At 40.2% G+C, this 25,168-nt stretch overlaps 1 protein-coding gene across 2 annotated transcripts in view; it reads left to right on the top strand.

The window, feature by feature from the left end:
- The window catches only part of SLC30A7 (solute carrier family 30 member 7), a 56,537-nt gene extending 31,685 nt beyond the window's left edge, over positions 1-24,852 (top strand). For both annotated transcript variants that reach the window (XM_054037850.1, XM_054037849.1), the window contains exons 9-11: positions 16,867-16,957; positions 18,071-18,220; positions 23,307-24,852. In XM_054037850.1, the coding sequence (XP_053893825.1) occupies positions 16,867-16,957; positions 18,071-18,220; positions 23,307-23,354 (289 nt within the window). In that variant the 3' untranslated portion in view covers positions 23,355-24,852. The remainder of the gene's footprint in view (positions 1-16,866; positions 16,958-18,070; positions 18,221-23,306) is intronic.
- The last annotated feature ends 316 nt before the right edge of the window (positions 24,853-25,168 follow it).

Genomic DNA, 25,168 nt, shown 5'->3' with positions numbered 1-25,168 from the left:
GGGTCCAGCTTGCTGGTACAAGATGTGACCTGATCCTTGCTGAATTAAACTTCCACACTCATCAGAGAATGTTGCTTGATCCTTTGTATTTATATTCTGAGGCTTTGTGGATACCCTCTTAAATAGCACATGCTGTGTTATTTAAAAAGTGGTTCCCATGTGAGGCATGCAGTAGTAGAAGATGGTGAAGTGCCATATATTTCCCCATTATTGCTGTTTACTGAAATTATTGTAAATAGAAGTTCATTGAAACCAGTTTTCAGTGACACTCTTCTGGTAATTTCTTCAATGATGATAGAGGGTAGAGTATTTCCGCTTCAGACAACTACTGTAACAGAGCATTGCTACTGTTTAACAGGCAGGTATTATCCAGTATTTGAATGGCTGCAGCTGTACTTGGGTACTATTACCATATATGGTAATACATGGTAGTATTTGGAGGCAGTCTGATGTGACTCTTCTTTGCTATCTTCTAGAATTACGGATAGTATGTTTTAAGCATTAACTCTTCAGGGATGCCTAGAACAATTTATAATAAATTTTAATAAACTGTTATATTTTGACTGCATTTATTAATACCCATGCAATACACAGGCATTATAACCGTATACTTACTATTTTCTCCTTTTATCAACACTAGCTAAATTATTTGATATGTTTAACTAAGCAATTGTACAAATGAAACTGCTAAAATATAATATAACTAAGAAAATTCAAGGTGAACAATAGAAAAAAGATACAACTGAAGTGGTAGCTTAGTGGAATGCTGTGATTTTTATAGATTAGTATTCTCTGTTTTTAGGGTCCAATCCTGTGGAGACTAATGCATGGGCTTAACTTTTGTGCAAGATGCTAAGCAAAGCAAAAAACACCATTTAAGTGGAGTGGGAATGAGGGGACAATAAATAACATTGTTTGGACATTGGAAGATGTTTGACGCTACTTTAGTAGCGGTTATATCACTTTATGTTGTGGACATAGGAATAGCGTTATCATATTTAGATAAGAGAATTTCTAGACTGTTGTAGCATGTGATGAAAGGGCTAGAGATCTGTTCAAGGTGACATAATGCTTAGATATTAAAAAATGGAGCAGTTGGCAGGGTTATGTTGGTCTTCATCAGAGGCTCCTTTAAATATTACTTTGCTTGCCCAGGATACTGCGTAAATTCTCCCAGGATCATTCAAGGGTCTTTGCAGTGCCCAGGTTGGGCATGTCCTTGGTAAAGAACAGCTTGTGTTTCAGTCTTAGCCTGCCTAGCCTGTTGCAGCAGGGGCAGATTAAATTTCTTTTCATATAATGATAAATCCGAAGTTGGAAACAGAGCCGCTGGTGCTTTTGCTGGGGACCCGGTCAGTGAGATGTGTGATGTTCTTTTCCTGAATTAATCTGTGAGGCCATTCGCTTCTCCTCAAGACTCACTTCTGCAATCATGACTACAAGAAATCAGCCATTCAGTGATGGCTAGGTTGTGTGCAGTAAAGAATAATGGATCTGATTTATTTTTTTCATGTGAGAAAGGTCAGCTTTACTTTCTCCCGTCTATGTAACTGCATAATCTTTTTGTTTCATTTTGTTTCACACATTTGCATCTGGTTTCAAATGACTTTAAGCTCTTTTGGGGCAGGGACCATGTCTAAGGTTAAGATTTCATGACTTTTACTAAAAAAAAAATAACCGTGACAGACAGGTCACAGGCAATAAACAAAAATTCACAGGAGCCCATGACTTTTACTAAAAATAACCAGGGGACTGGGTTAGATAGGGCAGGAGTAATGACAGCTGGAGTCCCATGGTGTGTGTGTGGGAAGGGACATGCTGAGCCGCTGCCATGTGGGGGTGCACAGCCCCTGCTCCAGAGCTGGCCGCAGCTGCGGGACAGAGGCACGCAGTCCCAGTTCCAATGCTAGCCACAGGCGCACAATGCCAGCTGCAGCCAGAGGGTAGGGGGCACAGCCACAGCTCCTGCCCCTGTCACAGGATGGGGGTGTAGAGTTCCACCTCTGGCTCTGGCTTCAGCCATTGACAGCTGAAGCCAAAGAAGTCACAGAGGTCTGGTAAAGTCATGGAATCTATGACTAAATCATAACCTTAACCACGTCTAACTAGGTGTTCAGCATTTAGTACGGGGTGGCCAAACTGTGGCTCGCAAGCCACATGTGGCTCTTTTATCATTAAAGGGTGGCTTGCAAGCCCCCCATTCTTCACCTACCAGACTGGGGGGGTTGGGTGGGCGGAGGGAGGGAGCTCAGGATCTCTGCCTTTCAGTGGGGTGGTGAGGGTAGGGTCTTCTGTCCAGCGGGGAGGAGGGTCTCAGGGCTTTAGCCCTTCAGGGTGCACCAGCCCAGGGCTCAGGGCTTTGGCAGGTGTGCCCTGACTCTCAAACTTCTCAAGATTGTCGTATGTGGCTTGGAGGGTCAGTAAGTTTGGCCACCTCTTATCTAGTACGGTGTGTTATGTCTCCACTATGGACACTATACTGGTATACCTATTCTGGTATAGCCCTATATCGTAGGCCTGGCCTATACCTAAAATTTAAATCAACCTAGCTACATTGCTCAGGGGTGTTAAAAATTCATGCCCCCGAGTGACATAGTTAAGATGACCTACCCCCAAGTGTAGATGCACCTAAGTTAACAGAAGAATTCTTCAGTTAACCTAGCTACCACTTCTCAAAGAGGTGGTTTAGCTACAGCAATGGGGGGTGGAGGGGACACACCTTCCATTGCTGCGTCTATGCTACTGGCACTGCAGCATCATTGTAGCATCTGCAGCGTAGACATAGCCATGGACACAGCATACGCTGACAGATGGTTATATAGGAACACCATCTCCCTGAACGGAGTTAGCTATAGTGACAGAAGCCCTCTTCTATTGACATAACCCCCAGTGTAGGTGCAGCTGTGTTAGCATAGCTACGTCAGTCGGGGGTGTGAGAAAACCACACCTTTCACCAGTGTAGGTATGCTGACATGAACTCCAGCGTAGACACAGCTGTATTGACAGAAGAGGGCTAGCTCTCTTCAGGCAGGTGGTGAGAAAAAACGCTGGTTAGTGAAGGCTGTGTCTAAGCTACAGGGCTATGCAGACATAGTTATGCTGGTATAGTCTCAGTTGTGTAGACATACTGTAGGTAGGTGGATGCAGCTTGTTGGCCTAATTGGGCTAGACTGAGACATCAGAGCAAAGAGAAGAAAAAAGAAGCTGGCCAATTAAATATTTAAATGAAAAGTTTTAAAGGACAAAATGGAAAGCAGCCACATTATTTGCATTGCCACCAAAAAGTGTTCTAGCCTGTGTGTATGTATGCAACATGTGCCACTTGGCTCTTCAAAGCTTGAGAAATAACAGCCTTTCAGTCCTTTCAAACATTCAAAACTCTGTCAGCAAACAAACAGCTGGGGCTTCCCATAGCTAGCAGCATTACTGCCCTCGGGTTAATAGCTGGTTGATCCTCTCCAATGCTGGTGAGCAGACATCTGCAGCCTGTATCAGTGGTGCTGGTATTGGACCCAGCCCACATAGGTAACAACACATCATTTGATCCCATGTCGATCTTCTGCTGAGTCCACAGGACTGTTTTTAACTCTATTTTTTGACCTCTCCCCCTTTGCTCTCTGACCAGTTGGGTGGGTTGCCACTATGAACATTTTTTATACAGCCGCAGAAAAGCTGCTGAGCATGGCTGGTGGCTACAACATCCTGTTCTGTTAGTTTCTGGGTCTTTCTAACTGAATTACGCCTGCCCTGCTCTCTACGCATGCATGGAGACAGAGTAACTAGCTAAGATCAGTGTCTCTTCCCCTGCTTCTCTCCCCCTCTGCTAGAGAAACAAAGTCAAATGCTGCAGTGTAAAGTGTATGGGTTACAGGAGCACTGTGAAAACGTTTCTGTTCCAGTTAAGAAGAATTGGATGAGAGTGCTTGTGTTACTGCTGGTTAGTTTAGATCACCTTTGGGTCATTTAAGGGTCACTTCTTCATTGTGAGTTTTAATAGTGTGAGCCAATAACTGCATCTACTTATCTTTACTCCAGTTGGAGTTCTACCTTTACCTATACTTGCTAGTCTCACTGAGTAAATTAGTTTAAAAACAAACAAAAAAACCACTAAATTAGGTTTTTTGGGTATCATTTAGTATCATTGTATTAAGAGTAAGGCACTTTGTTTTCTGTATTTACTGATATTTCTCCAAAAAAATCCTGGGTTTTTAAAAAGCTGGTATTCAGGTTTTAGTGACTTTCAAACAGACCCCTCCCCCTCAAACTTTGTGTTTTGGGGGGACCTCTTTGTGGAGGAAGAAATGGGACTGAAGCAGAGCAGAAGGCTGCACCCAGTGAGTACTAGCTTCTGGCCCTTCAAAGTGGTAGGGGAACCGGATGGCTCCATCCTGAAGGGCCAGGGTAGGAAGTGCTCTTTCCAGTGGGGATAGGTTCATACTCGTGGGGTGCACCCCTCCTGGCCTTTCAGTGTGGCTCTATCCGCTTTCTTTGAGCAGCAGGGAGTGAGAGGGACAGGGAGCAAGACCCTGGCAGTCGAGACCACCTGACCACTATGTTGTGAATGCCAAGCAGCCCTCTCCTCCACCCACTGCCCTTCTATTTTGGTCTTCACTTATTTTCACCTATTTTATTATTTTATTTTAGAATGAACTGACAAATTCCAAGGAAATGAGGGGGAAGGGGGACAGGGAGAATGCCTTAATTATGAGGCACAACCTATATTTGAGCCCTGAATGGTCTGGCCCCCGTCACTGTGCTCATATGCAAATTACCATTTTAAGACTAAACACTTGAAATGGGATTTGTAAATCAGATGACAACGCAGCACATGCAGCAATAACATATTAAACTGATTTGCTACATGAGGTATGATCCTGAAATCCCCTTCATCGTGTAACCCAAACTTAGATTCCCACTGTCCATGATAGTGGGGATAAACTTTTTTTCAGCATTACAAATTAAAAATCTTTTGGATGTGTATGCACATAAGGTATGTTATGGTGGGCAAAAGGGGCGTTGTTTCAATCATGTTAGCTCAGTCAAGCAAGTTAGCCTAATACTGTTGAAAAGCCCCTATAAAATGTATGTTTTTGCCACTATATTAACAGAACATGTTGTAGCTTATTGGGGAGCCCTGGATCAAACCTAGCTTGCAACGTGACTTCAGATGTGTTAGCATGCATATTTATTGAGGTTTTTCCATCAGCTTTAGCTAATCCAATTGAACAATACACTCTTTTTGCCCCTCAAGACAGAGCCATTGAGACCACAAAACTTGTTGCTTGACCATATAAAACTTTTTATAACTGTTTTGATGCAGTGTTGTAGATTACCACACAATTATGTTGGATGTTAGATTGGAAGAACAAGAAAATTGGGAAACATGGGAACTCCTTTTTTTTAAAAAGTGGTTCCCCAAATCATTTTATTTTGAAGCACAGTTGACATCAAATTGCACTGTCATGTTGCTTTGGCTTGATGCCAGTGTAATGCCATGAACATCTGAGCAATATAATGGAGCTTTATTGTGTAACAACCTGACAACTTCCACGTTGTGGCAATATATTGCACTGCACATTTTCATGTGGTTTTAAAGTAATGTATAAAAGTGCTTACTCTAGAAGGGCATTCAAAATAGAGGAATAACAAAGCTTCTAATAACAAGTAGAGTTTAAACTAAAAAGTTTGCACAGGAATACACAGTTTGCAGAGGGTGGAAGTGTCAGAAAAAGGTGTGAATTGTAAAGTGAAGAGTTTGCCTATCTTGTGCACTTTCACTGTTAAAACACTGGTTTTGATTTCCTGTCTTTGTATTAACTGCTTCAAGTGATGTTGAAAAAAGTGATAGCAATGTGGTGCTCTTTAAGAATATATAGTGAGGGGGCTTTGAGCAGGGAAATGTCTTTTTATAGTATGCTGCTTTTTAGCAGGGAACTGTTCAAGAATCAAAGTGAAAGCTAAGTCAGATGTGAGAAAGGAACGGTCAAACCTTGTAAAGAACCTACAACAACATAAATGATGATTATCACATTTTGATTCTTCATGGCAATCAGTTTTAGTTAATGTTTTTTCTTTTCTTTCATTCTTATGTCTGTAGGGTGAGAGTTAATCGCATATATACAGTTGAAGTGAAACTGTTTTAGGGATTAGGTTAGAAGTTGCATCTGTTGCTGGAATATTTGGTCTTTGTTTGCTGTTTTGGCTTATGTAAATTGTTTATCTCTTACCCGCCCTACCTCTTAGTGCAGTTATGTTCGCCAAAACCAGAAAGGAGTCTAGATGTACTGTATGATACCCATTCATTCTGAAAATGAGGACAGCCTGTTCCTATGAAGAGAATGGCAGATGTGCTAATCTGTTCAGACAATATAGCAGTGGGTTAATTTAAACAAATTGTAGGCGGAAAAGAAACAGTGTGCTCAAAGACACTACCCTTTTTAAACAAGATGTTAATCTCCCTGCTACTGGTTGATGCATTTCCTCTGTGTATGAGGAACTGATTTGGATTAAATGTCCACTTCAATTTAGAATTTTCACTTAATGTTAGGGAATCCTGGTAGGGTGACCAGATGTCCCGATATTTAGGCGTTTGTCTTGCGTCCCGACCGATGTTTGGTCGGGATGCAATTTGTCCCAATATTTCGCAGCACTCCGCTTTTTTTTTTCTCTCATTTATGTAGCTTTTGGAGCAAATCTCTTGTTCCCTTTCTATTAATGACCTACATACCTCTGCTCTGCTCACAGCTTTCCAGAATGGCGCAGTGAAAGATTCAAGAAAATCATGAGCTGCAGTGAAATTAAGCTTGTCTTCATTGCAGAGTTAACTAGCGTTCGATAACTTGAGTGTTGCTCCTAATTTGAGTCATACGCACAAGCTCTTAATTCAAGTGTGGTAGTGCTCACAACTCGAGTTGGTTGGTTATAGTGTGAGGCAGCTGCCAACACAATCACTCTGTGCAGGTAGGATGTTATTTCTGTGTAGTTGCTCTCACTTGAGATAGGCTAACTCGAGGGGTTAATTTTATTGTAGAAGTAAGTACAGTTGTCTACCTTAAAGACCAAGCCTAAGATTCTTCACCCCCAAAAAGGTGTGTTTTGACAGCAAAATCACTAATAACTAATCACGTTAGTTACCTCACTGTAGAATTAGTTATCTCACTTTAGAATCCTAGTGGAGTTGAAATGCTGGTGATTTTTATCCCATGTAGCTAGGAGAGGTCCCCCACAAGTGTGTGTGTAGGGGGGGAGTAATGTTGACCTCACCTAACTACATAGGGATAAAAACTACCAGTGTCTTGTCTCCATTAGGATTTTTCTGTGAGATGCTAGTTTTTGTTTTGCATTTTGTGGGAGTGAAGATATAGCCCAACTTTCAGTGTTGCTCTGAAACATGGAGAAGCAGAGGCTTGGGGGAAGAAGGTGGAAGGAGGGAGACTTCTTTCTGTCTTGCTGTACAACTGTTGGCTGCAAGGATAAAATTGACCACCCTGTAAATTTCATTGTACTACTCTTATTTGTCAACAAAAGTTGCCCACTCTCCATTGATGATTTTTGTTTTGGTGCCTTGCCAACGGGGGGAGTGCATTCTCAGTCAGGAAGTTGTCTACATTCTGCAGTTTTTCTCAATCCTCTGCTTCATAGAAGACCAGTTTTGAGTAAAGATGCTGTAAGTAGCTGATCTGATTTGACATCAGGAACCACTTCTCATTCTTAGGAATTCCTGATCATAATGGGGACCCCATGACACAGCTTTGGGAATGTTCTAAAACTCATTAGAATACTGAAATACAGATTCTCCCTAAACTGTTTTTGTGCATGTATTACCTGATTGCATAGATTCCAGTACACATTTTTTTAAAATAGTTTAACATGGTTTACCTCCTTTCATGTGAGTGGCCAAATTGTTCGAAGCCAATTTCATGGGGGTTGTGGAGATCATATTAAACTTTAATATGAAAAACATAGCTCATTCTGTAAGGTGGACAGATCCATATCCATCTTATTCTTGGGCCACTCTGATCTTTTGCCATCTCATGAGATTTGACAACACCGTTTGACAACTTGGCAAAACTGTTGTACTCCCTCTCTCATGTAGTTAATGATTGTATAATATCGAGGTAGGTCTGGGAGCTTAGAGCACACTTATTGTGCTGCCAAGATAGTGGGTTTCCCTCAAAAGAGTGAGATGTTTGTGAATCTGAATTGTCTGCTCACTAATTGTCTGCTGGCGGATCCAAGGGACCATGCAGTGGTCTTTGCAGTACATGCTGCTCATGAACTGAGGGTTAATTCTGCTGATCTTACTATTTAATGGAATATAAAGATTTAACTTTTTTCTGCTCCCCCACCCCCGACAGCATCTGTTCACAAGATTAAACAGAAAATGTCTAGATTAAAATGGTCTTGTTTTTAAATGTGTAGCAAGTACCCTAACTATAGTGTTCAAGCTTGAGAACGATTTCAGAATCTCTTAAGTTTCCTGGTATTCAAACTATCTTCTGTTTTTCTTGCATGGGTCCACTTAAATTTAATGGGTTTCAGAAGCCACAAATTATTGTGCAGGTCCTTAACTACCGTACTTTAAATATGGAAATATAAAACCTGGTATTTTGTAGTCTCAGGCAACAAATATTCCAAAATGTTGAAGCAATTTTAATACTAAACAGTGTGGTCAAGCAGCTGTATAGAATTAATCATCAAAAGAAAAATATGACAATAGCATAAAGGAAGAGGTCTCATAGAAACCACTTTTGAAGCTACAGTGACTACAGCAAGATACCATATACTAAATACGATACTGGGAAAGCACCTGGACTGCATATTAAGCAGTCAAAGAAATGAGGTATTTAATTGCAGTGACTAAATGGGTACAAACATTTAATTTACCAGAGAAGTTCTTTCCAGTGGATTACACTTTCATTTTTTTCCCCTCCTCCCTCCACCCCACTCTTTTTTTAGTTAAGAACTGAAACTACTTGGTCAAGAAATGGTACAAATGAGCTATCAAGGAAGAAGTAGTAATATAAGAAGTAGTGTTATAAATGTAGATTTCTGAAACCCCATTTAAATTGAAGGTTACATATACAAGAGAGACAGGGTGGGTGAGATCTTTTATTGGACTAGCTTCTGTTGGTGAAAGAGAGGAGCTTTTGAGCTTCACAGAGCTCTTCTTCAGGTTTGGAAAAAGGTAACCAATTTACATATATAACTGAATGGTTATTACAATGGAAAAATTTAATCACATTGTTTAACTATATGATTAAAATCAAGAAAAAAAATTACCAAATTTCTTATTTTATTAAACCCAAGATGATGTTTAGTATGGAGTTTTGAGCAGATGGCCCCAAATGCTGCTTGCCAGACCTGCTTTCACTAACGTTCAGAAAGAAAATTCTGAAGCAAGTATCCTAAACCAGCATATTTGCAGTACTATTTGTTATGGGCCACAGTTGTTAAATTGCATCCATTGTCTTGATAAACATAGGATCTGACACTTGGATTTTATTATTTTTACTGCAGTAGCATATTACTTCTGCTAACTTGAGTTAAAAACTCATTTTTCCTAGTGAAGACCAGGCAAAAGAGCTTGATAGCCCCCAACTACTCAGCCATCAGGGTGGCCAGCCAGCAAATGGTATAGCTGTACTGGAACGACCCTGAATTGTGTAAAAAAGATGAGCAGGGGGTTGCATTGATTAAGCTAATTGAGGTTGGCCCATTTAAAAGTACAGGGGAAACCTTCCTCATCTCAGTGCAAACTCCAGCTTGATCTTGTCTATACTTAGGGGTCGGAACTGTGGCAGCTGTTTCCAGCTTTTTCAGTACAAAGCCAAAACCTGCCCCACAAAAGGAATCTAAGCTGAATGGATATTAACGGTGCTGTAAAATAAGTGGAATAAGCACAAGAAGGAAAAACTTATTCCCAAATTTAATTAGCTTAATTGTGGTACCTGGCTATACAAGTAAAACTCATCATCTAGTTATCAACTGTCTTTTTCAAAACTTTAAAAGTAAAAAATTACAGAAATATTTGTGCAGTTGTAAGTTTGTTGATTCTGCAAATGAACAGGGTTAGCTGCTGGAAGGAAATAATTTTGAAATCTGAATTTAGATTTTTAAGACCAGGGTTTATGTGAAGAAAGGGCCAGAGTTGGTCCCTGAAACTCAGCAGGGATTGTTTGCCTCCAGCAGACTGTCACAGGTTTCATTTAAATTGCTGACAGTCTTAATCTAACTTCCTGTTTATGGTGTAAATACAGTGTCTGGTTATGCAGTGTTCTGCATACTTTTGTTTTAATTCTTGCTATCCAAGGCTGTCTACTCTGGAAAACTCACTACTTTTCTAAGAATTGGTGCAGCTGCACCAGCATTGACAATGCCATAAACAGTAATGCAGCCTGAGCTCAGGCGTTTTTTAGAAATGTGTAATGAAAATCTGCAAATAATTAAATCAGTATTTGACAGTGAAGCAGGAAACTAGCTCACTGTTTAATCTAGCGAATCTTTGGTACGTTTGGATTATTGACCAAATCTCATTAGCTGCAAACGGTGTTTTGATCTGGTAAATACAATCTCATACGTTGTTTTCTGTTTGATCCTTTTAACACCTTTCACTTCCTCTGTATCTGAGAGTGTGATGTGCTTCACTGCTTGCTTCTTCTGTGCTCTCTACACGCATTTGGACATTTATGGAATTGTTCTTTTCAGGCAGCAGGTTCAGGCCCTATCTCTCAGTTAGTGCTGCTTTACAGCTCCCTTACACTATCAAGTAGTGTAACGTGGTTGCCTCAACTCTTTCTATTCCCAGACACGGTAACTATGGAAATGGCATCTTCTGTTAGTTGCATAGTTTGCAGAGTGTGCTTATGAAGAATGCTTAAGACTACACTGTGGGTTGTTCCCCAGGAGGCTTCCATGCTGTTTGCTTTCCTTCTCAGTCTGCAGCCATCAAGAACTAATAATAGCAAAGCGAAGTTCCAGTGCATGAGCTACCTCACGAGAAAAAAGTCCAAGAATTTCAAACCCCACCATGACTAATTAAAAAAACCTGTGGAAAATATCAAAATATTGGTGATGTTTGGCCAAACTCTACTTTTAACCCTCCTAGTATTATTTATCCTCATTCCTGATGGGTTGGCCCCGGAACTAATTGTACACACAAGCATAAAGTCAACATGTTCCCGATGCTTTCCAGTATCTACAGATGTGAAAGGGAAAAATGTGGTTTCTTACAAGGCTTAGCCTTTCTATAGCTGGATTTTTTTTCTTTGAACAATGGAAAATTATTGGCCCTAAACTCTGGATTCTCTCTCTTTTAGAGGCTGACTAATACTGGTGTCTCACGGAACCACACATACGGTGGTGCTCTCACATGGCTGGTGGAACCCCGTCAGTGTGTCAACCCTCCTCTAGGGTTACTCCCCCTTACTGGGGTAAGCCATTTGGCTTCACCACGCTCCTGGAACCGCACCTCTAGCCTTCAGTCCACCTGCCTCATTCTGTGAGCTCCCCTCAGTGAGTCCAGTCAAATTGGATCTCCAGGGGGAGACTTGCACCCAAAGGAAGCAATGGAACCCTGACCTCTTTAGACTAGAGTGACTCTGAGACAGTGATGTAAAACAGAAGGATTTGTTAAATGTCTGGAATACAGCGTAGGGAGCCCTTAGGTTAGCATGGAGAACAGGAAACCGCCAAGTCCCTCTGGGTTTGACTAGAGCCCAGGGCGCGCTCTCTCAGCTCCCAGTCCTGAAGCATCCCTGCTTCCAGCAGACCATGGCCCACACGTAGCTACCCCCCCTTTGGCCCCTCCTTAATCTTTTGTTCCTCTTCCCAGGCTAAACATGGTCACCTGGTCTCCTCCTGACTTGCTCTTTGTTCTCCAGCTGGCTCCACCGTCTGGCTTCCTGCAGAGGGCCAGGGTTGTCAGTTACTTGGTAGCAAATCACCAGGCAATTGTCAGGACCCAGGACCTATCTGGACCTCTGGATTCTTTTGCAAAGAAAACACTTTTTCCCCTTCGCCTAGTTAATCTTGCAGTACATTGGGGAAAGGGAGGCATGCAAAATATGCATACAAAATATTGTGGGGAAAAAACCCATTTTGTCACAGTTGGCTTTCTGCCAAATCATAACTTTCATTTACCTGAAATAATAGCTGTCCCTTTCTGCTGCAAAGATGACTTTCACAATGCAACTTTCTGCACTACAGATATGTCTTGAGTCAGGGAACCCAATCTCAACATAAGGTTTGTCTACATGGCACCATGGTCTGGACTAAAGGGTTGTGAACTGTAGAGCATTCTTACATATTGCACTCTTTAAATTCCCTATGTAATCCCTGCTGGATCGAACTAAAAGGTACCTAGCTCACCTTGATGTAGTCCCATTTCCAACAGTATTATGTTAGTGCGAACAGGATAATTTTTAGTTCATGCCAGCAGGATCTATGTGGGGCAGTTAGAGCATAACACAGTAGGGCACACTGACTGCAGTGCAGTGTAGATGAGCTTATATTGTCCCTGGTCTGTTTCAACACTGTTCCATAACTAAGCTATATTCTTAACCTAAGTTCAGTGACCATGCTAAAGGGACATGGAGAGTAAGGCATTAGCTTGATTACAGAACATTTTTAAGCTCCATTGTACACTACAAACTGAAACAACATAGTAACCAGGTTCCTTGACATGGCTGTATAGGTAGTGTGGTTGGGCTTTTAATAAATGCAGTGCTGCTTTGCAGAAAATTCTGTCTAGGTAGGCAGCAGGCAAAGGTGTGAAATGTATTGTTGCCTAAAACTCTCTAGTTACTTGTCTGTTTCAAAGCCTTGTTAGGACAATTTCACAAATACAAGTAATGAAAATGTAAGTCTCCCACAGGGGTGAGATTCTGTCTTTAAACTCTTCTTCCAGTTTCTTTTCTGGGATGTTTTTTTTTGCTTTTCAGTAAGGCTTTCCCGTCTCACCGCGTGTGCTGGAAAGATAGTGGGATCATCTTTTTCCCATTCGTCCTTTGTAATCTCTTAATTTCTCAGTCACCTACTTGTGTAAGAGTTGAGGTTGGGCAGATGGTTCCGTTTGTGTTAAGTGTTGCTACAGCTAGATTTATTATCTGTCAAGGGGAGGCTTCACACACTATCTCTGGAGGAACTCAAATGTGAAATTGCAGAACTACTAACTGTAGTCTGTAACCTATCATTAAATCAGCTTCTGTATCAAATTACTGGAGGATAGCTAATGTGATGCCAATTTTTTAAAAGGGCTCCAAAGGTGATCCCAGCAATTACAGGCCTGTAAGCCTGACTTCTGTACTGGGCAAACTGGTTGAAACTATACTAAAGAACAATATAGATGAACATAATTTGTTGAGGAAGAGTCAACATGGTTTTAGTAAAGGGAAATCATGCCTCACCAATCTACTAGAATTCTTTGAGGGGGTCAACAAGCATGTGGATCAAGGGGATCCAGTGGATATAGTGTACTTAGATTTTCAGAAAGCCTTTGACAAGGTCCCTCACCAAAGGCTCTTACGCAAAATAAGCTGCCACAGGATAAGAGGGAAGGTGCTCTCATGGATTGGTAACTGGTTAAAATATAGGAAACAAAGGGTAGGTATAAATGGTCAGTTTTCAGAATGGAGAGAGGTAAATAGTGGTGTCCCCCAGGGGTCTGTTCAACATATTCATAAATGATCTAGAAAAAGGGGCAAACAGTGAGGTCGCAAAATTTGCAGATGATACAAAATTACTAAAGATAGTTAAGACCAAGACAGACTGCAAAGAGCTACAAAAGGATCTCTCAAAATTGAGTGACTGGGCAACAAAATGGCAGATGACATTAAATGTCGGTAAATGCAAAGTAATGAACATTGGAAAGCATAATCCCAACTATACATATAAAACGATGGGGTCTAAATTAGCTGTTACCACTCAAGAAAGAGATCTTGGAGTCATTATGGATAGTTTTCTGAAAACATCCACTCAATGTGCAACGGTAGTCAAAAAAGCAAACAGAATGCTGGGAATAATTAAGAAAGGGATAGATAATAGGACAGAAAATATCATGTTGCCTCTATATAAATCCATAGTATGCCCACATCTTGAATACTGTGTGCAGATGTGGTTGCCCCATCTCAAAAAAGATATATTGGAATTGGGAAAAGGTTCGGAAAAGGGAAACAATTATTGGGGTATGGAACAGCTTCCGTATGAGGAGAGACTAATAAGACTGGGACTTTTCAGCTTGGAAAAGAGATGGCTAAGGGGAGATATGATTGAGGTCTATAAAATCATGACTGGTGTACAGAAAGTAGTTAAGGAAGTGTTGTTTACTACTTCTCATAACACACGAACTAGGGGTCATCAAATGAAATTAATAGGCAGCAGGTTTAAAACAAATAAAAGGAAGTATTTCTTCACACCGTGCACGGTCAACCTGTGGAACTCCTTGCCAGAGGATGTTGTGAAGGCCAAGACCATAACTGGGTTCAAAAAAGAACTAGATACATTCATGGAGGATAGGGCCATCGATGGCTATTAGCCAGGATGGGCAGGAATGGCGTCCTTAGCCTCTGTTTACCAGAAGCTGGGAATGAGTGACGGGATGGATCACTTGATGATTGCCTGTTCTGTTCATTCCCTCTGGGGCACCTGGCACTGACCACTGTCGGAAGACGGGGTACTAGGCTAGATGGACCTTTGGTCTGTCCCAGTTGGGCCATTCTTATGTTCTCATAATTACAAACCTTTAGAAATGTCCAATCTCTCAAGTCCTGTCTACATTGGGTTCCCAGCAGAGTTAAGCAACTGTGGTTTAAAGATGGCTTCTGCTAAATTGCTTTCTAGCAGGATGTTTCCTTCGTCCAGTGTGCACCATGTTTAAACATTGGTTTGATCCAGCCATACTGATTAGCCAAACCCAACCTTAGAATGGACTAATTTGCACCAAATGACAAGAATTTTCAGACTCTCAAGAGGGTAGATACACCCAGTCCTTCTACAGACACTTCACCTCCACTCCCAATTTCAAATGACACAAGTTAAATACTATTTTATGCTATCAATAGAGTTATATTTTTACCAGGAAGTCCTAAATATTTCCAGCAAAGTTCAGTTTCATATGTTGTTTTGCTGAGCGGTATTGCCTCCTCTCTGGCTGAGGAAGACATTTTTGTTTAAATAGGAAGACAAGCTAATAGGCCTTCTAGCCCTCCGCTATGAAAGAATGTGCAGTCCTGGTCCCTGTGGTTTATCAAAAGCTTTTGGTGTCGGAGCCTTATGTTAAAATACTGACAAGCATGTCACTGTGAAATGTAGAGTTCTCAATAAGCTGGTATTCAAGTTGTATTCCTATTCTGCGTAGTACTGTAAAAGGTCACATAGCAAGAAGTAAATTTATGAATTATAATTCAGGTCAACTTCAAATCCATTCTGGGATGCCTGTTCTCACTTGAAAAGTGATGTTTGTGACACACACAGTATAGGGGTCCATTGTCAGGAACAGCTTATTTCCTGCACTTTTATAGGTCAAACTGTCTGCAAGATGTGACGCATCACTGTTTAAACTTACCACAGACTAACAAATTAGCAATAGCAAAGACCCATGAGATTATCTTGTCCATATCCTGTGCCAATACAGAATTTTCTCTACAGTGTGTCTCTAGTGCTTCGTTTGGCTTTAAATGAGGCTTCCAAAATTTCTTTTGGCAAATGGTCTAATTGATCTCACTTTTACAAAATCTTTCCTGATTCATTCTAAATTCCCTCTGATTACATTCATCCCATCACTCCTCTGATTTGACACTGGGAAACAATACATTTATTCCAATTATTGTACTGGTGTTGGAATCTGGCTTCCAGTTTCAGACATTGCTGATCCTACTGCCAGAGGGTGTCAGGTGGTTTACAAATGCAGTCTGTTTTAAATGTAAGCTGAAATATATATACATTGTACAAAACTCAAAACACATTTCATCCTGTGAAATTTCATTATACTGCACTAAGCCAAAAGGGTGTAGTATAATGATAGTGTAGAATGATAAATTTAAGATAGTGTTCAGGGTACTTTTATTCTTGGTGTATGCAGTAAGGTGACGTATTTTAAGAGCATGTGAACTTATTGCATTGGCTCCTGAGGAATGAATTTGTAAAACTTGTGAACTGTAAAACTTGTTCAATGTGTAAAAACTCTCTGTCCTACCTGGCACAACGCTCCTTCTTTGCTCCTTGCACAAGAGTAGACAGCCAGGAAGAAACCTCGAATTGCTTCCAAATGTTCACTGCTTGGGCTTGGATGAGGCCCCCACATTTTGTTAACGTCAAGAATTTGCTAAGCTGGCTGTTCATGACAAATCGTTTTGTTCTGGCTGGACTGGTTCATGCTAATTTTGTTTTATGATGTCATCCCCTTACCCCCATCTTAGTTCATAAGAAAAATATGTCTCAAGCCAGAGACCAGTGCAAGAATGGTTTAACTTTTCTTGCACATTTTTATGGCTATTATAATTGCTGTTGAAATTGATGTTGGTTCTAAACTATACTTTACCATATGATTTTTCTTCCATATGTTTAGAACATAGTTTCAAGATTCCATCCAAATCCCACAAAATGAAACTGTTACTCTTGCTTGACTGTCTCTATAGAAAATGCCTGAGTGACAAAGATTCATGCTTTGTATTACTGTCATGTCAACCCTTTTGACTTTTGTAACATTTTTTTTCACTGTGGCAAATCTGTAATAATGCTTTCTCCTCAGTGTATTGCCTCATATTTCCTGACTGATTTTACTCATTCTATCAGAAAGTGGTAATATTGCTGTTGTATTCTACATCCTTTGACGATGTGGCTGTAATTAACTGTTTTATTTCTTTCTAGTGTTGTTCCACTTTTAAGAGAGTCCATTGGAATCTTAATGCAGCGAACGCCACCTTCCCTGGAAAGTGCCCTGCCTCAGTGCTATCAGAGGGTGAGCTGTTCCAGTTCAGGACATTTTTGCATAAGACTTAACTATTAAATGAATAAGCAACATACATTTGGACTTCTAGGGGATGTTTTGGAATGTTTTCCTAACAGTAAATCCACAGAGGATTCCTTAAATCTATCCTAAACATATACAAATGAATGAACACTTATCTGGAAATGGTCAAAAGCATAACAAAAACAATGGATTTGACCATCTGAAGTCCCAAATTCTACATATTCTGTAGTCCCAACCAAAACTTTATATTTTGAAATGATTTGCTGTTTCACTGTATACACTTTTGGCTTGGAATAGATCTCAAAATCATTTTTTTTAATGTATCGTGTCACAAAGGGGCATAAGCCTAATGTGCATATTAGAGAGCAGTATAATAGAAATTTCACAGGAAGGCCAGTTGGATCATTGTCTGTAGAATTTGCTTGTTCTCCAGTTCTGAACTGATGTTCAGCAGCCATTGCTAAAGATCCTTTTTCTATTCAAAGGAATATTTTTCTCTCCCTCTCTGGAGCAGTTACCTTAACCTTTCGTAAGAAGTGTTGAGGCATATTGAAAACATTGGAAGTAAATACAAAAAGAAGGTCATAGTTTGCATTTGGCATTGTGTCCCTGATACCTATACAGTACTGAATGTGTTGCATACATTTCATGTCTCTTATGGAATGCTAGCATGATGCATGTACCAAAGAAATGTCCCTGTTTTTCCCGCAGTGGTTTATGGGGTTGCTGCGTAGCACTAAACATCTCACAAAAAGAATTCCTGGTTGAGATGAGAAGTGGGTGCATCTTACACACCCTGAAATAACTGTACATGTGTGGGATGGGAGTGAAGAACACCAGGTTCCAGTGAAGGGAATGTGTAATACAACTGTAGCCTAGTGCAGCAGTTGAGTGGATATGTAATAGAACTGTTCTCAGCCTTTCCACTTAACTCTCTCCTTCTCAGACCTATGAAGACAAAAGTACTAACTAATTTAGATGAGACCTCACTAAATGCTCTTGTGAAGATTAGAGTATTGCCTGACATTTTTATTAGCTAGTGTGTAGTAATGTATTTTTTTTCAGAAATCATTTTTGAAATGTCTGTCGTCGGTATTTTAGGTTCAGCAGTTGCAAGGAGTTTACAGTTTACATGATCCACACTTCTGGACCCTTTGTAGTGACGTTTACATAGGGACCTTGAAACTATTTGTAGCTCCTGATGCTGACGCCAAGTGGATTCTAAGCCAAACTCACAATATTTTTACTCAGGTATGTCTGCCTGCTTACAGTAGCATGCTTGGATACCATGATGATGTGTGTGATAGAGAAAACATGGATGTAAATATAAAAATAGAGCAACAAAATGTTTATAAAAGTAACAGCTCTGTGTTCTGTCTTTAACACCAAATGTTGTTGTTTAACTTATGATTAACTCCAGCTACCAGAAGCAGGATGGTTAAACTGAAACCTGTTTGATATATGTGGCCCATTCCTCTTCATCAGTTTCTTTACTGCCTCTTAAAGGGAGACATGACATCAGAATGCTGTAGTCTAAGAGGTGCATTGAAGCCTTATGTTGACGTACCAGGGACCAAGAAAACTGATGAGGCTTTCAAGATAAGATGTCTGACCACAGAGACTAACCCAACTTTTGCTCTACTCTGCTCTGGTTAGGACTCAGCTGGAGTATTGTGTCCAGTTCTGGGCGCCGCATTTTAAAAAAGATGTGGAGAAATTGGAAAAGGTCCAGAGAAGAGCAACAAGAATGATTAAAGGTCTTGAGAACATGACCTATGAAGGAAGGCTGAAAGAATTGGGTTTGTTTAGTTTGGAAAAGAGAAGACTGAGAGGGGACATGATAGCAGTTTTCAGGTATCTAAAAGGGTGTCATAAGGAGGAGGGAGAAAACTTGTTCACCTTAGCCTCTAAGGATAGAACCAGAGGCAATGGGTTTAAACTGCAGCAAGGGAGGTCTAGGTTGGACATTAGGAAAAAGTTCCTAACTGTCAGAGTGGTTAAACACTGGAATAAATTGCCTAGGGAGGTTGTGGAATCTCCATCTCTGGAGATATTTAAGAGTAGGTTAGATAAATGTCTATCAGGGATGGTCTAGACAGTATTTGGTCCTGCCATGCGGGCAGGGGACTGGACTCGATCTCTCGAGGTCCCTTCCAGTCCTAGAATCTATGAATCCACTGTGATGCCTCTGTATTGGCATTCACTTCTATTGCTCTGAGAAGCCACATTTTCTGCATACTTTGTTGCCTTTAGCAACTTCCAGGCAGTGGTGGCCACTAAAATCAACATTTACCAACCATTACCACATGCTGGTTTGAGATCATTGCATTTCCTCTTTTCTTAGACTAAGAAATAACTTCTGTATCTTAAGCTGTATGGTAAAAGTGGTTCCAGCTGAGGTTAGACTACAAAATCAATACAGACCACACGGGCACTTCATTAGAAATTGATATTGTCTGGTTAAAGGAAGAGAAATCAACAACCAAAGCCAGTTTTTCTATCACTAACTGATGCATTAAAAGGAAAGGCAATGAGATTCAGTTGGCTGTCTATAGCTAAGATCTGAAGTCCGTAACAAATGATGCCACAATTTAAAAAAAAAAAAATTAATGGGATCTGCTGCATTTACTCTTAAACTACATTTCACCTTGTTATATCCAACCTATAAGGCACAAGACATCTTACCTTGACCAGGATCTGACACTCAAGTGTTACAAGGTGCTGTATACCATTCAGTTCTCAAAATGGTAAATATCTGGGCAGTTGAAATAATATAGAGCTCCAATGTTTCCCCTTCCCTGATTTCACTCTAATGAACTGAAAGTTCTCCAGACAAAAAGAGATCTTTTGCATGTTGTTTCATGAATAAAAGCTAAGATACGTAACCCTCTCTGTTCTGTAGCTTCCAAAGAATCCAGGCTTGTACCCTGTTTTTGACTCTTGGAAGTGAACAGGTACATAGAGATGTAGTTTCTGGATAGACTTCCCATGTATCACTGTCAGACTAAGAGCCATTCTATGTTTGGTCCGTTGGAAGGATGTCTTCCTTCAGATACCTGTGCCTCACCAATACAAGAAATTCTTAGATTGTAGAATTGTAGATGATGAGTAGCATCAGTGCAGCTCTGAATTGGCCTCTGCCTGTACATATTCCCCAGAGTTAACTCTATTCTAGAATTCATCAAATTTGAGTGGCATTGTTTGAAAAGTTCAGATAGGAACTTACATCTTTTACTTAAGAGTGCACAGTGCATCTGCATTAAATGGAGGCTTTAATTCCAAAAGTTGACCCTATGCAAGACTGAGGTGATGCAGACAGGAAGATGGGAATGCTTCCAAGAACTTGCTTTCTCTGTACATCTCTCACAGTGAAGGGCATCTGCGCTCAGATTTTTGATTCACCAATTTGCACTTATATGCCTAACTAGTCATGGTAGCAGAAAACGCAATCCTGATGTGCAGCTCAGTGCAAAACTCACTTATTTGGCTTAAGCTTTTCTGCAAAAAAAGTTCTGTGCAGGGAACACATGTGCACCTTTGAAAACAAAGCTGTAAACTAGCCAAGTTACTTCTGTTACAGGGAGTGAAGAAAGTAAGGGATTGTTGTAATGTCTAGTCTTAAATCCTTGCAATGCACTCAGAAGCACTGTGATAGTGGGGAGAGGGAGAGAGCAGCATATAAATACCTAGGTAAATAGTAAGGGATGAAACCTTTTATACATGGGCTTCAAACTTAATTTACCTTTCAGTTGTTGCATACTTTTTCTTGCCCTGTTTTCTAACTATTGGAGGTTTAATAAAATATTGTCAGATTATTACAAAAGTGGTGATATTCAATATGTGACACAACATTACATGATAATGAACTGATGATCCCATAAACCTAGGATTAACTTCAATGAGATCAGCAACAGAGAGAGACAAGATGATGAAGGGAGTTTTATTCGAGCCCAAATATTTGTCAGTGAGGAAAACAGGAATTGCCTGGGTCAGTTAAAAAGGTGTTTGTAGAAATGATCTTTTCAGAATGTGCTCCGGTGGGAAAGTGTTAACTCTGTCCTTATATCTGGTCCTGGCTACCACATTGGCAGCCGCCTCATTTATGGTGCAACAAATTGTTTGTACATCTGGTGATGTTTCCGATTACCAGACTAGACAAAGCTCCTGGGTCCTTGGGAATTCTTTCTATGAGCTACAATAAATCCCAACTAGGACCTCTTCCTTTGAATTCTGTTTCTAATGCATACAGCATATCTAGTCCCTTGGGTCTGACTACACATGAAGCAGATGCACTGCCTGAATAACTTGGTCATCTGTAAATTTTGCTACCTCATTACTCACTCTACTTTCCAGGTCACTTAATTTGTCTTTTTATTATGGGGCCCATGTTGTCTGAATCTGCTCAATAATATTTAATTTTACTATCTGGTTATGTTCAGGTTTTTACCTTCTATTACTTGGTGCTGCAGACACTTTCTGTAGTGCATGTATTTAGGCAACACATTGGTACCTCTATCGGCACTCCATCCATTTTTAGTGAAAAGATGCTTTTGAAGTCTTTGCTGCACTGAACCAACTTAAAGAATCCTGAACCAGGTGAACTTGAGGAGCCAGTAAAAATGAATGCTTATTGATATTAGTTCCTTGCTTTCTAGCTTGTATGTTGGAACATAAAGAGGTTGTGCACTGATTTCAAGACGACTTCCTAGAATCACGCTTATAAATAAATCTGTCCTGTCTGAGAAGTTCCGGCATATATGAATCTAGTTCCGTAAATAACTAGGAGGCCGCAGGCACGTTTTGTACAACAAAACAGCTAATGGGTTGAACAGTTCAGTGTGAAGATGGCTTACATATGTGGGAGGGCCGATCCTTGGGAAGGCTAGCTTGGCTTTGGGGGCAGTCTGTTTGGATGGACAGACTTGTATTTATTTTGTCATCTCAAATCTCTTGAATCTCCAGTGAAAAAGATTATTTTGCTAGCAAGACGTCAGCTATTCCATATGTTCATTCTAGGGGTTGGTATCAAATGGACTTAGGAGAAAGGATACATCTTCCTTCCCTTTTGATATGTGGGAGTAGGTGAAGGTACAGTTGGAGCAAGTATATTTTGAGCAGTAGTGCAGATCATAGTTCTTAAAGTTGTAATTTGGCAGGTTAGGCAAAGTGACCTCGGACGTTCAGTATTCATTATTGCTGAAACAAAGTCCACTGCACTTCAGGGACCCAGACAAGTTATGTTTTCTCGAGTGTGGTTCTGTTCCTAAAGACTCAAGTCAAGTGATTCCAGAATATGGCACATCTGTGACTGAGGGCCTGTCTATGAGTCATACCAGTATAAGCTAAGGTATCCATTTAAACTGCTATAACACTCTGTGTGGACATTCTTATTCCAGAGTAAATATGGCTTTTTCTGGTTTAGTTTATGCCACTTTGGAAGTAGTTGAAGCTAAACAGCAAAAAGCTACTCTTGTCCACACGGTGACTCTAGCAGTTTAACTATACTGGTATAACTTCCTATGTAGACAAGTCCTGAGAGGTAGATGCGGATGTTTTGATTATTTGCATGGAAGCTTAGAATTTTTTGTGTAGATCTTGAGCTCACTAAAAGTTGTCTTCCATTACCGTAGTCATCTAAGCGCCTAGTTGACATTAATCTGATTCTCAGCAATGTGTTTTCAGTCAGACTATTTTTATTATTTTTCTCCTGAAGATGATTCTGCATAATGAACTACGTGCACCACTTTTGCAGCTAGCAGCCTGACTTTAAGGGTTAATAGTCTCTTAAATAATTTACTCATAATTTTATATACAATGATGGCAGAGTTAAGGGCATTCCCTAAATTGAATCTCTTGAGGTTTTTGAGCAGAGGGGTGATTTGCAATTTATGTGCCCATAGAGTAGTACCAAAAGTTATTTTGGTGTTTCACATAAATACACCATTGCCTGTCTTCTCTACAAATCCCTATTATGCTGTAGGACAGTTTCATTGCTCAAACTGTCACATCCTTATGCTTTGCTTCACTTGAACTGGCATCTGCTCTAAGGGTTAAAAACACACTTTAGACTTTTTTAAAATTTATGTCACGTGATCTTTAGATTGTGGTTGAAGAACTTGTGCTTTAAGATAAGCTTTTTTAAAACACTGTAGAAGCCCTACACATCTTTAACTCATGCACTAAGTTTAGTAGAATCATTACTACAGAACAAGCTATCAAATAGATTTGTTTGTTCACCAAATAAAAATGTGTAAGTATAATAGCATTTGGAACTGGGGTACAGTTGTGTGGGTCATGATTGTTCAGTTTTCTAATTCTCCCTCTTTTTTTGTTACAGGCAGGAGTCAGACAGCTTTATGTACAGATTGACTTTGCAGCCATGTAGTGAACATCATAAATTGAGTTCTTTGGACCAAAGTTTTCTGGTACTGTAATGGTATAAAACATTGTACTCTTCAAGACAGAGCCACCGCCACCCCAGTTAACCAAGACCAAATAGACTGCTGCCTTTTGGCTACTTCTAGAGTTCATGTTTAAGGAGTAAAAACTGAAAGGATATGTCCTGGACTTCTGGTCTTGTCTTTTGTGGCCCCCAAACTTTTTTCTTTTTTTTTTTTCATTTTTTCATATTTTTTTTTAACTTACTACAATTGTTCCAACAGGAAACTAAGATTGTGGGACTGCAATTCCTGTCATGTCTTTAATGAAGGGCTTGTCCAAACAAAAATTAGTTCATAGCAAGCTGGGGAGTGAATCTACTCTGCGCTAGCCTGCTGCAGACTAACTGCCCATGCAGGGCCGGCTCCAGCATTTCTGCCGCCCCAAGCAAAAAAAACAAAAACAAAACCGCGATCGGCGGCGGCAGTTCAGCGGCAGTTCAGCGGCAGGTCCTTTGCTCCTAGAGGGAGTGAGGGACCTGCCGCCCCTCTCCCTTGGTCGCCCCAAGCACCTGCTTGTTAAGCTGGTGCCTGGAGCCGGCCCTGTGCCCATGTGGCCCCTGTCTTTATGTATTAGCGGTTTGTTAGTGCGCTTTGATCTAGTCCTGTTCTAAAGAGGACTAGATCTAAGCATATATCAGCAGGGTCCACATCGACAGTTAGGCTTTTAGCAAGCTAGCACTGAGTAGATTCACACCCCAGCTTGCTGCAAACTAAATGTTCACATAAACAAGCCTGAAAGCTGCTCATTCCCACAAAACCAGTGTTATCAAAAATTGGAGAGCGGTCTTGTACATAATGTCACAGTGGGTGGCATTCTTCATTATAATCGTATGTTTGTAAAATTGTTTGTACTTTGCAAACTTAATGAACCAAACCATATTGGGTTTTCAAAGTGCCTTTATATCAGAAAAAGTATTTGCCAGCATCAACATGGAACATGAAGGGTTTTTATTACTTTTATGGCTACAGCTTGTTCACAATCTTATTCTTGCTAGTGATGTATGTGACTGTGTACTTGCATAATTGTAGATTTTAGACTCCCTTTTACTGTTGCATCTTATCAAATGAACTGGAGTTAAATTTGTTTAATTTACATTACAAGTTAAAACTGTTGTGGGGAAACTTGCTTTCAAAACATCTGTCTATTTGCTATATATATATTGTCCTAAGAGTTGTTTTAACCGAATTAAACATTCAACCCTGGGTCTAAGTCTATGAATGAAAGTTTCTCAATACTGTTATAGTAATTGGAAATTGTATTGCAATAACCATGTTCATAAAGTCACCATGCAAAAGAGAAAGGCAGTTGCAGCATAATGATAGTAATGGAAGAGCTGTTTTGCTTTTATCTTTCAAATATGGACTTAATCTTTTTTCTGTCGAAGCTTTGCTGTGAAAATTAGTCTACTAGGTTTTAATAGACTATTAAAGAGGTTGGAAGTAGTTACTATGTTTAACTAAACTGGCAGAAGAGGGGAGAGGAGCTCTTCCTGGCAAATGTATCTGCAGTGGAAACGAGGACTACTGGATGTGCTATGTAAGGTCACATTCTCTTAGCTGACATGTTGATTCTGACATGAGCATGATCTCTTATCAATGTCTTGTATGTGTTTACACACACACACACACACTTGTTCACAGAGCGCTTTCCAGAAACACCCATAGACCATATCTTTACTGGCATTTATATTAATTTACATTTTGAACTCAAAGTGAATGTTAAATTCCTGAGACAATCCTACAACACCTGTACTGTAGA

Source organism: Malaclemys terrapin, chromosome 8 (genome assembly GCF_027887155.1).
Source record: "Malaclemys terrapin pileata isolate rMalTer1 chromosome 8, rMalTer1.hap1, whole genome shotgun sequence".
Taxonomy (NCBI): Eukaryota; Metazoa; Chordata; order Testudines; family Emydidae; genus Malaclemys; species Malaclemys terrapin.
The sequence above is the reverse complement of the archived record's forward strand: the minus strand, read 5'-3'. Positions and strand labels throughout refer to the sequence as shown.